The 13133-nt window shown below is 35.0% G+C and overlaps 1 protein-coding gene across 1 annotated transcript in view; it reads right to left on the bottom strand.

Moving 5' to 3' along the window:
• LOC114325942 (protein phosphatase 1E) overlaps nt 1–13133 on the bottom strand; it is a 220887-nt gene that overhangs the window by 37117 nt on the left and 170637 nt on the right. Inside the window, exon 4 of the mRNA XM_028274099.2 lies at nt 8573–8761. Coding sequence (XP_028129900.2) covers nt 8573–8761 — 189 coding nt within the window. The remainder of the gene's footprint in view (nt 1–8572; nt 8762–13133) is intronic.

Raw genomic sequence — 13133 nt, 5'->3', positions numbered from 1 at the left:
CAATTCTTTTATCAACTAAACTGCTTGATTTTTTAAATTATCTTCCATTCTTGTCTTTCCGCGCCTTTAAAGGCAACAACTAACTTAATCACACGCGTATATGAATTTTCTATGGTGTCTATGCCACCCTCCAAGCGACAAAATACATTTGTCAGTTCGCAACTTGAACCTCTGTCACATCAGTTTTACTTAAGTGACAGTTTACTATTTACATAATAATGGAAGTGACATTTTTTTGCTGCATTTTGTATCTATTTAACTTGATGTTTCTGTTCCAAATTCATTTAAATTGTTTTTCTATTCTCATACTATAATATATCATTTACAATTTCACTACCTGTATCATAATGAACTTAATTATGATTCAGATTTTCATTACGATACAGATTTTTAACCACTAGAATCGCGATATGGCATTCGCGATAAAGGTGGGACACGCACAGTGACCAATGGCGAGTCAAATACATACGCTTTGACAGTTCTCAATATGTAAACAAACTGACAAACTACTTAATTTGTCTGCGTTACAAAATTATTAAATTTGAATATATTTTTTGTTGTGAATGATCATAAAAAAAATCGTGTATACAACTTGCATTTAATTATCATTATGAAGCTCGTACTCTGTAGTAAACGCGCCTCTAGGCGGTTCGCTTCATATCCCTCATATTCGCTTCATAATGACCATCAATAATTGCTCGTTGCATAATATACTATTAAATATCCATTGGGATAAGTTGATTTATTTATATACAGTCCGTACAATATAGATACCGTTGCACGTCATCCGTGTCATAGCACGTGACGTCACATGATACCAACAAGAAATATTTAAGTGGTAGGTCTGTTCCCTTTTAGAATCGTTTAGCCGAGTACACTGGAATTAAACCCATTAGACATATTTTATTATATACGCGTAGAAATAATACTGGAAGATTTCTATTAATGTAAATTTAAATAAACATAGCTACCCTAACTTGTTTCATTTACAGATGATCCCAAACCCTTTTTTTCAGTGCGTCATTAGTTTGACGTCATATAAGATTTTAAGAATGTCGCAAATCGAGGCATGACATTTTAGTTCAATCTGACAGTAGTCAGAATATTTTTATTTATGTTTATATAAATATTAATATTTAACTCCGCCTGTGGTGACAAATGGGTGAATCGAGTAGCTCAGGAGTCACCACTGCCGGTCCTAAGCCCGGATAAAGGAGGAAGGTTGGGCAGTGGGCTGACAACCCACTCCCGGAAAAAACACACTGTTACGAAACCTGAACATTTGCCTCGGAATACAGGACGGAACTTTCGGAAACGACTCAAGCTACGAAACATGGACTATGCATTTGGAAACTGGAATGTGAGGACGCTAAATAGACCAGGAGCTCAAACCGCACTTCTGCAAGAACTAAAAAGATATAAGATCATGATTACTGCTCTTCAGGAGACAAGATGGCTGGGGAAAGGTGTCAGGGACACTAAAACGCACACAATTCTATATAGTGGGAAGGAACAAGGAAGCAAAGAATGTGGAGTCGCATTTGTGGTGGATAATGATTTTAAGTCAAAAATCATCGACTTCCAGGCAGTCAGTGAAAGGATATGTAAGTTGAGAATTCGCACCCACTTCTTCAACCTAACAATGATAAACATTCACTGTCCAACAGAAGATCAAGAGCAACATACAAAGGAAAGCTTTTACCAACAGCTGGAGATAGTATATGATAATGCGCCAAAAAATGACATCAAGATTATAATGGGTGATATGAATGCTAAAATAGGGAAGGAACCGCAGTTCTATGGCACAATAGGAAAACACTCTCTGCACAATGAAACAAGCGAGAATGGGGAGTTTTGATAAATTTTGCCACCAGTAAAAACATGGTTATAAGTTCCACATGCTTCCCACATAAAGGCATACACAAAATGACATGGATTTCACCAGATGGAACCACAACCAATCAAATTGACCATGTGCTGATAGACAAAAGGGCAGCCAGTAGTATCTCCGATGTGAGAACACGACGAGGAGCATGCTGTGGATCAGACCATCTTTTAGTACAAACCAAATTTAGATGCAGAGTTAACAGCAAAAGAAACGAAAGACAACAAAGAACAAACAAACTGGACCTGGAAAAACTGAAGATTCAGGAATGTAAAGAGAAGTTCGAACAAGAAGTCGCAAATGAGTTAAGGACGCTAGAACTGCACTCCATAGATGGCAAATGGACTAATATCAAAACAGCAGTACTGACAGCAGCAGCGTCCACCCTGGGAAACAAGAAAAAGGAGAGAAGAGCAGCATGGTTTGATGACGAGTGCAGACAAGCAATCGAGGAAAGAAATGAAGCACACAAAATGTACATAACAAGAAGAACACGGGAAAGACGAACATTATTTGAAGTCGCAAGACGGAAAGCAGACAAGACATGTAGAAATAAAAAGAGAGCCTATGAAAATGGACAAATAGAAAAAATGGAAGAACATTTAAAAAACAACGAAATTAGAGGGGCTTACGAATACCTAAAAAAGATAAAAAGTGGGTATAAACCTCAAACAAGTCTATTAAAAGATGAAAGTGGGCAAATAATCAGTGACCAACAGAAAGTCACAGAAACCTGGAAGCATTATTTTCAGACACTACTTGGAACTCAAGTAGACATGGAAGATGAAATGGGTATGATCTACGTAGGAGAGAATGGAGTAGAAGCTCCAACCATAGAGGAAGTTTTCGAAGCCATTAAGGCCCAGAAAAACAATAAAGCTCCGGGAGTTGATGAAATACCAGCAGAACTATATAAGGTAGGTGGCGACCACCTAGCAAGTCACATCCACGCGCTCATCAGAGACGTATGGCAAGAAGAGAAAATACCCGACGACTGGAAGAAAAGTATAGTATGCCCGATCTATAAAAAAGGAGACAAGCATATAAAGACCTCACGTATATTATAAACCAGCGGCTCCAACCACTAGCAGAAAATATTATTGGAGAGTATCAGACGGGCTTCCGACGGGGAAGATCGACACTGGATCAAATATTCACAGTAAAACAGATCTTGAGCAAAGCATGGGAACACGATATTGATGTTCACAACGTGTTTGTAGACTTCAAACAGGCATACGACTAAGTCAAAAGGAACAAACTATACTATATATTGGCTGAATTGGTAATACCACACAAGTTAATAAGACTCATTAAAGCCACAATGGATGAAACTCAGGCATGTGTACGAATACAAAACCACCGGACAGACTTTTTTAACATTTCGCAGGGACTAAAACAGGGAGATGGGCTGGCCCCAACATTGTTTAACCTGGCACTGGAGTATGCGGTTAGGCAAATGCAAACTGGACGAGGAAATCTACTGACCAACCGAACGGTTCAACTGGCCGCTTATGCTGATGATATTAATATTATGAGTAGAACATTAACAGGAGCACAGGAAACATATGCAGAGTTAAAAACACAAACAAAAATGCTAGGTCTGGAAATTAACACAGAAAAAACAAAAATAATGACTCAGACGAGAAGAAATATAGTCCCAGAAAACATTATACATGAAGATGACATTGAAACGGTTGAAAAGTTTATATACCTGGGAGTAGAAATATATGCCGACGGATCAGAAGATGGAGAAATAAGGAAGAGAATAACGCAGGCAAACAGAGCTTATTTTGCCCTCTCCCATATATTTCGGTCAAAAAGTGTCCACCGAAATAAAAAGATGAGAATCTATAAAACCTTAATTCGACCAATAACATGCTATGGCAGTGAAGTCTGGGTGCTGAAAGAAACATCCAAAAACAAACTCGACACATTCGAAAGGAAAGTACTTAGGAGAATACTAGGACCTGTGAGGGAAAACGGAATCTTCAGAAGTCGATACAACAACGAGCTTTATCAACTTTCTAAGGAAACGCCTCTGTCAGACTTCATTAGATTACAAAGATGGCAATGGGCCGGACATGTGATAAGAATGGGAGAGGATAGGCTACCAAAACGAGCACTGAATGCTAGAATGCAAGGAAAGAGACCGGTTGGGAAGCCACGAAAGCGCTGGGAAGACACAGTAAACAGCGACGCACAATCCCTTTTAGGAGTCCGTGTATGGAGAAGAGCAGCCACAGACAGGCAAGGGTGGAGGCAAAAAATAAAGGAGGCCAAGGCTCAATTTGGGCTGTAGTGCCGTAGAAGAAGAAGAAATATTAATATTTATATAAATATTAATATTTAAAATATTTTAAGGAAAAAGTAAATAAATATAGAATACCATTTTACCATACAATGTCCGAATACATATACCAATGACATAAAATATTTATATTTACGTCGTTGAGAAAATTCTAACCTAGAATTACAATTGTCATTTTATCCGTTAAAATTGTGAAACCTACTGTCACCATAGTTACTTTTGTTTCAAATTATCTTTATTCGCATCACGGATTGGTAATATATTTAGAGTATTGTAATTGTCAACCAATTATACATCTATAAGTATAAGTAGCTTTAATATACCCTTCAACTAATACATAATTTTCGAAGTTCTATGTATAATAATATAATAATCACGGACGGTCGTTTTTTCTGTCACTTCGAGCTTAATGCGTTAGAGCAGGGGTGGGCAAAGTGCGGCCCTCGGGCCGCATGCGGCCCTTTATACATTTTTTGCGACCCGAGGAAAAAAGTGAATTATTTTCATTTAAAGATTTTTTTAATTAGTGCTAATATTAATAAATGTAGATAATGCAGCTATTAATTAACAATTTCTCAGCGGGTGATTTTTCCGCAAATTTTCAACATAACGCGGGCAATTATTTGGGTTTCCGACAGAGTTTTGTCGGCTCCCTGAATGAAATCCACGAAATTTCAACAAATGGAAACGATATTTCTGAAGTAGTCTGGAACTGTTTGGAAAAATTTAAATTAACGCTGTAACCTAGTAAGTTTAACAACTGACGGAGCACCAAATTTAAGAGGAACAAAAAATATTGTAATGTTGAGAAAACTTAAAGATTACGTCCATGAACAATTTTCAGAATATTAGTTATTATTTTTCACTGCTTAATCCATGGGCAGGTATTGTGCAAAAATGTTTTGCAAGTAGTCAACGCCAACGTCATTTCAATTATAATATTGTTAATTATTCGTTCAATAGGATTAAATCATCGTGCATATTTTTATATTATTTAATTCTTTTAAAGAAAACAAAAACAATGAAGGGAATCTAAGTTTTTTCAAATTTATAACTTTGTTTATTTTGATTTAAATGACGCGTGTTGCATATTACGTATGATGCGTGTTTGCATCTATTTAAGCACGGAATTTCCCTTCAAATATTTAAGTAACTGATAGAAATGTGAAAATAGAATTCATTATTTTATTTGGGAATAAGCCACAATTTAAGTTTGAAATTAAATTTATTTAACGTTTCCATTTCCACTTCGGAAATCGTTATCAAAATACTAAACATTGTAAACAATGTTTTGTATTTTGATAACGATTTCCGAAGTAAAAATCGAAGCGTCAAATAAATTTAATTTCAAACTTAAATTGCGGCATATTCCCAAATAAACTAGTAAATTGCATAAGATGTCACAAGGAAATAGCTTCAGAACAATATTAGGGAAAAAAGAAATAGGTTCAAAGATAAAATAAAAATAAATAAATGTATAGATACACATATATTTGAGGAAAATACCATGCTTAATTAAGTTCGAATGCTGTTTAGGGGGAGGGGTACGGTGTGAAAATTTTTTTTGTTTGACATTTTTGATTTTTTTTATTATTTTAAATGAATAAATTAACTTCAAAATTTTCAGCTTGACCGGAGTAAAATTATCGGAAGTAAAGAAGCATGTTTAATATCCCTACCTTCGACTCGCTTTGCAGTAGTTTGAGCGTAGTGAGAAACGTTCAACAGCTGTTCCCGTCTCTTTTGTAAATTACTCTAGATTCAAAAACATATTCCGGCGTGCACCACTTTACAATTTGACAGACAAAAAACAAATTGAAATAGAAGTTGTCAAACCAAACGCGTTTTTCTCAAAACTGCTTTTTTCCAAGGCGGTGGAGATTGTAACTCAAAAACTACCCACTTGACAGATCCACCTGAAATTTTTCATAGATTTTCTTTGGACATTTCGTGAGGTAACTCTGTCGCGATATGTTTTAGTTAACAACAATAAATATGTTGATTTTCACCCTTTTTACAAAAATTTCCTTATTTTGACTGGTATTTTGAGTGATATCAAAAACTCAAAAATCGTTAAAACTAAAAAACTCAACAGCGTTACCTCGAGAAACTCATAAGCTAATAAAATATTTTTGAATTTTTTGTTTCATATGATCCATTGACGAGTTCTACTGCAAAATCCATTTTTTCTTGGAGCTGCCTGTAAAAATTTGCCACCGTTGGCTTATTTTTCAATATCTGGTCTTCAATTTTTTTTGAATAATCTTTGAATTGTACTGAATATGTTTACTTAATTTAAACATGCCTCCCCTCTAAGTAAAAAGTTAAAAATTCGAACAGGCAACAAACTGGTAACTGGTAAATGTTAGGGTACCAAATATTGCGGCCCTCGGTAATAGACCAAAAATATTTTGTGGCCCTTACTAAAAAAAGTTTGCCCACCCCTGCGTTAGAGCGAATTCGACAATCCATGGCGCACTGAAAAAAGGGTTTGGGATCATCTGTAATTTGTATAAGTGGAATATAAAGCGTTTTTATAAAGCACACTTGTTCAGATTACACTCTTAATTGCGATCGAACAAAGGTGAAATTTTGGCATAAATTGGTATATTGATAACATTTATTTGACGGTTGTGGTGATGACACTTCAGATTTGTTTTTATTCTTTACTATAAGTATTTGTTTTATTATATTTATTGTTTTTATTATTTACTTTAACGTAAGATTATAACTTAATTCTTGTTTTCTATTTCTAATGATTTTATTTATTTATCTTCTTCTCTAAGTGCCATCTCCGCGACGAAGGTTGGCAATCATCATGGCTATTTTGACCTTCGAGACAGCTGCTCTGAACAGTTGCCTTGAGCTGCAACCAAACCATTCTCTCACGTTCTTCAATCAGGAAACGCGTTTTCTTCCTAGGCTTCTCCTACCCTCTATTTTTCCTTGAATTATGAGTCACATGTCCAAGATATTGCAGTTTTCTTTCTTTTATTGTGTTTTCGAGATCCCTGTCTCTGCCTATTCTCCTTAACACTTCTATATTAGTGACTCTATCTACCCATGAAATCCTTAGCACTCTTCTAAATGTCCACATTTCAAACGCCATATTTATTTATATTGAATATTAATTTGTTGTGTTGTATAATCCACTTTCGCAATAATTATGTGATATATTTGATTTAAAATGAATTCAAGAATTTTTTGTAATTGGGCAACAATGTCAACTTAGATCTCTGACGTAGATAATGACGTGCAACGTATATTGTACGGACTGTATTTAACCAATTGTCTTTTTGATAATTTCTTATATTCGTTTTTATACATGGTCTCTCCAACTCGCGTGGCTCATTAACTTTGTTAAACCTGTATGCAGCTCGAATCTTTAAATTTAACTAATTCGTTTAATAATAATTCTATTCATTTGATCCTTTCCAATTTGCTATTTTTGTTTAATATTTTTAATTATTGTAATTTTGGAAGACATGGCAGGGAATCTTTTAAAACGTTTGATGTCACTGCAAGGTTTTTCATTCTAGTTTTATTGATTTTGTTATTCAGAAAACCATAAACTAAAAACTGAAGCTGTTTTCAAGAACAGAACGGCTACTTGAAGACACGTGGCAAATACCTAGATCTACCTACATCATCCGAAGCCGAATGGCTGCTGGACACAATTTACCGTATCCGACTTGGAAAGCGCTAAACAGACTAAGAACCGGCGTTTCACGTTGTGCTAGTAACCTGAAAAAATGGGGATACCAGGAGGACGATACCTGCGACTGTGGCGCGGTTCAGACCAGCCGGCATCTACTATCATGCACAGAGATGAGAGAGACCTGCACAGAACAAGACTTAATTATAGCAAATGACAGGGCCATCTATGTGGCCAACCATTGGAAATACAGAATTTAAAGTTGTTGGTGTTCCGGACACGGAAAGTAAGTAAGTATCCGAAGCCAACTACATCCATCATCATCCTCCACGCCCAGCAAGCGACCCAATAATGCCATAAGTATCATTTTTTTATTGTAAAGCTATAGGAAGGTTTTGCTTGTTATATTAAAATCTCATTTAATAGTTTTTATATTTTATTTGTCCCTTTTAGTTTTGTTGTTATACATTAACTCCCCAACTTTCTGTGGTAGTTCGAATGAACCTTCCTTTTGTTAAGTAACCGAACATATTAACACTTTCGGCTCCGAGCCAATATCAGATATTTGTCTCATGTGCCCATTTATACAGTCATTGGAAAATTGTTGAAACGTAAACACGGTAGTCGTGTCGGTAGCACCTGATTGATAACAGTGTGAACACGGGAGCTGTGTCGGCGGGCTTGAAAGTGTTAAGCAATATTTGTCAAAAATGACGATACTTACTTCAACTTTACACTTATCAATAAATAAAGCATCTGTTTTACAAAAGGCATCTAGCAAGGCTTGTTTCGGATTTGAAGCAAAACATTTATTTTCGGCAAGGAACTGATGCAAATGAGCTGAGCTATAGGCGGCAGCGTCGTGGCCCGCGTGGCCATCGAATACTGCGTAGTAACTGGACGGACTTGCTTCCTAAAACATACAAATTTTATTGCAAATGAGTAATACAAGAATTGGAAATGTTTATCAATATTACAAAGTACAAAGGACACTGCACACATCTTATGGAAAATGTAATGTCAGCTCAAATCCAATCAAATGTAAACATTGATATAAATCAATCTAAAATCAAATGGCTGTGTGCGTGAGCCAGAGAGAGAAAAGAGATTTTGTGAATCGCCAGTTCATAAATCTTTCTGCAGGTGTTAAGTCAGAGGCTTACTCTTATCTTATAGTTAATAAAGTAGGTATAATTTGATCAGTCGTCCCAAAGTATATAGTTCGTCTAATCGGTTTAGCTCATGCTGTGTTAAGCTGTTTTCAATAACAACTAGATTAATAGTATTTATGAATGACGGTTTTATGGACTTCAAAAATGTGATTTCTATAAACTTTAATTACAATTTACGCCGTTATTAATTAAACTTCAAATTTAGTGCAATGACATGAAATGATTGTAATTTCGAGACAAATCTATTCATGTAAATTTTATTGCGTTCGAGTGACATTACATTTTCGATAAGATGTGTGTGGTTGTGCAGTATCTCAGTGCAGAAAAGCTGGGCAATTGTCGTTTATTTTGTTCAATATTTTTCAAAAATCTATCGAATGACACTAAACACGACCACCCCACTCCACCCCCTGGAGGTGGGGTGAGGGTAACTTTAAAATCTTAAATAGAAACCCCCATTTGTTATTGCAGATTTGGATTGCTTACGTAAAAGTAAGCAACTCTTATTCGAGACATTTTTTAGAATTAGGGATAGATGGCGCTATAATCGGAAAAAAGTTTTTTCGTGATACCATAGGTAAATTATAGAAACGGTCTAATATCTCGAGAAATACACTTCCAAATAAAAAACCAAAAAATACATCTTTTATATTTTTTAAGAACCTATCGAATCACATAAAACACGACCCTCCACTCCACCCCTGGAGGTGGGGTGGGGTGTAACTTTAAAATCTTAAATATTAGCCCCCATTTTTTATTGCAGATTTGGATTCCTTACGTAAAAATAAGTAACCTTTATTCGAGACATTTTTTCGAATTATGGATAGATGGCGCTATAATCGGAAAAACACTATTTATTAGCGCCATCTATTAACAATTCTAAAAAATATTTCAAATAAATATTACTTATTTTTTCATGAGGAATCCAAATTTGCAATAAAACATGGGGATTCCCATTTAAGATTTTATAGTTAACCTCCACCCTACCTCCAGGGAGTGGAGTGGAGAGTCGTGTTTGATGTTATTCGGTAGGTTCTTGAAAAATATTACATACGTATTTTTTGGTCTTTTATATGGAATGTATTTCTCGAGATATTAGACCGTTTCTACAATTTACCTATGGTATCACGATAAATCGTTTTTTCTGATTAGAGCGTCATCTATCCACAATTCGAAAAAATTTCTCGAATAAAAGTTGCTTATTTTTACGTAAGCAATCCAAATCTTTAATAACAAATGGGCGTTTCCGTTTATGATTTTAAAGTTACCCCCACCCCACCTCCAGGGGATGGAGTGGGGCGTCGTCTGTAGTGTCATTCGATAGATTTTTGAAAAATATTAAACGCGTATTTTTCAGTTTTTCGATCCAATCTTCATTTCGCGAATTATTCTATCGTCCCGCGAATTATTCGATCGTCCCAGGCGACGAGCTCCACCCTGGGCACCAGGTACCTCGGAGACCATCGCCCTCATGAAATTTGTATTCACTGACCTCCAAAACCACCAAATATAACAATTGAACTCATTTCCGTCAATATTTCCTGAGTTCTAAATTTTTCATTTTCCATCTCTACGAGGTGCACTTTGAAAATGCATTTTTTCATGCACACAATTTTTTACCGGAGATCAATTTAGTTCACAAAATTGCCTGACACTCTCTCGAATTGAATGCAAAAAGTTGCATGACGATTCATCTTACTGCACAAAATTCCTAGGTTTTGGGCTTTTTAGTGCTTCGTTGCTTCGTCTAAAGAAGCGACTCCTAGGCTTGTCTTCTTAATATCCATGATCGCATCCACCAACCACGGTATTTCCATAGCTCCTTTTTAGATAATTATTTTGTGCAACTCCTAAACGCATGGCTTCATTCGACGACATCTTTCGAAGAATATGTGTTGAACAGTTCACTTTCCAGATACCGTGTAAATAACATTGCTTTCATTTTTGCTCCATTCAACCAAATAGGCAAGGCGAAAACGGCGGGTTCGAAGGGAAAATCGTGATTTTCCACCCCCTCTTGGGGGTGAAAAAATATTCGTCCAAAGAAGTCAGGAAATGGATAAACTGGCTAATTTTAAGTAACTTTTGTTACATAGAGTTTTTTCATTAAGTCAATACTTTTCGAGTTATTTGGCAGTGAATATGTTCATTTTTCAACAAAATAACCACGCTTTTAGACGGTTTTTCGCAAATAACTCAAATAGTAAGTATTTTGTCGAAAAAAACGTTCTTAGCAAAAATATAGATTATAAAAAAGTAAAAAAAATGGTGTACGCGTTAGGTCTCTGGATCTCGTAGAACCAGAGTTATAGCCAATGAAAAATAGGTTCATATTCGTCAAATTCCAAATGGAATACTTTAACGTGAAATAACCAAACATGAAGCACATTTCGGGGAAAACTCATTAGAACTTATTTAAAGTGTTTAAAAAAAGCTTCATTTTTGTTTCATAAAAAAAATTTCTAGCATCAAAATTAAACAAGTTACGCTCAAAATAAAGTTACTCCCTTTTGGTTTTGGTAAAAAAATCGAGAAAATCACCCCCTAATTTGTATCTTAAATGAACTTAATCGTTACGACTTCACAAGTTTCTTGACTCGTGTATATATTGTTTATATGATCTGTAAGTTTCATCGGTTCAAAGTCCTTATTATTGAAAGGGCTGTAGTTAAAAGGGGTTGAACGAGTCACTGATCACGAATGTATGTAAATTTAGAAACACCAAATCTTAATAAATTTTTGTCTAACAGAAAAGCAAAAAAATACATGATATTCAGAAAAGCAAATCTGACTTTTTTTGTTTTTCGAGATTTTTGGTATCTCTAACAATTTTTAAGTTATTTAAAAAAAGCATAATTTTCAAAATTTAAATTTTTAAAAATTTTACTTTGAAACTTTTTTTAAAAATAAGCACTTTGAATCGATGAAACTTACAGATCATATAAACACAACATAAGTAAAATAATTTGTGGAGTGGTAACGATTAATTTCATTTAAGTGGCTAATTAGGGGTTGGTCTTCCCGATTTTTTTTGCAAAAACAAAAGGGACCAACTTTATTTTGAGCGTAACTTGCTTAAATTTAATGCTAGAAACTTTTTGTACAAACAGAAATAAAGCTTTTTTTAAACACTTTAAAAAAGTTATAAAGGGTTTTCCCCAAAAAGTGCTTAATTTTTTGGATATTTCACGTCGAAATATTCTATTTGAAATTTGGTGAATATGAATCTATTTTTCATTGGCTATAACTCTGGTTCTACGAGATCCAGAGACCTAACGCGTACACCATTTTTTTTTTACTTTTTTATAGTCTACATTTTTGCTAAGAACGTTTTTTTCGACAAAATACTTACTTTTTGAGTTATTTGCGAAAAATCGTCTAAAAATGTTGTTATTTTGTTGAAAAATGAACATATTCACTCGCAAATAACTCGAAAAGTGTTGACTTGGCGAAAAAGCTCTATAGAACAAAAGTTACTTAAAATTAGTCAATTTATCCATTTCCGGACTTATTTTGGACATATATTTTTTCACCCCCAAGAGGGGGTGAAAGTCACCCCCAGGGCAAAAGCACACATCGGCACAATATCACTTTTTTTCTTTGACATGTAAGCTATGCGCATGCCAAAATTTCATGTCAATCAAAGCGGTTCTTTAAAATTTAGAGCAAAAACCGTGAAAGAATGGACTATACTGATTTGGATACATTCGTAAATGAAGTTTGAGAATTAACTTTAAAAAATTCAGAAATAACATGGAATTAAAAAAAATCATTAAAGTGCGGGGTGTCATGAGTTGCAATGATGACGTCGGCATGAGGGGGGGGGCGACTGTAAATGACGCTTTACAACGGAAGGGGGCAGGGTATTAAAAACCCCAAAATTTTTACGACGTAGTTTACGGTTGTTCCCAAAGATATTTGTGATTTTTGAATAGTATTAAACATCAGTTTGAGTAAGGTGATATATTTATTTTGTAATAAATTTGTGTTATTGTGATATTTGTATTGGTTAACTGTATATACAATGATGAGCGCTCTAATAACCGGCAAAATAGCGCAAAAGATGGAAAACGTATTAAGTTGTGAGATAAAAAGAAATCAAACTAGTCGAGC

The sequence above is a fragment of the Diabrotica virgifera genome, chromosome 3, assembly GCF_917563875.1.
Source record: "Diabrotica virgifera virgifera chromosome 3, PGI_DIABVI_V3a".
In the NCBI taxonomy this organism is placed as follows: Eukaryota; Metazoa; Arthropoda; class Insecta; order Coleoptera; family Chrysomelidae; genus Diabrotica; species Diabrotica virgifera.
The sequence above is the reverse complement of the archived record's forward strand: the minus strand, read 5'-3'. Positions and strand labels throughout refer to the sequence as shown.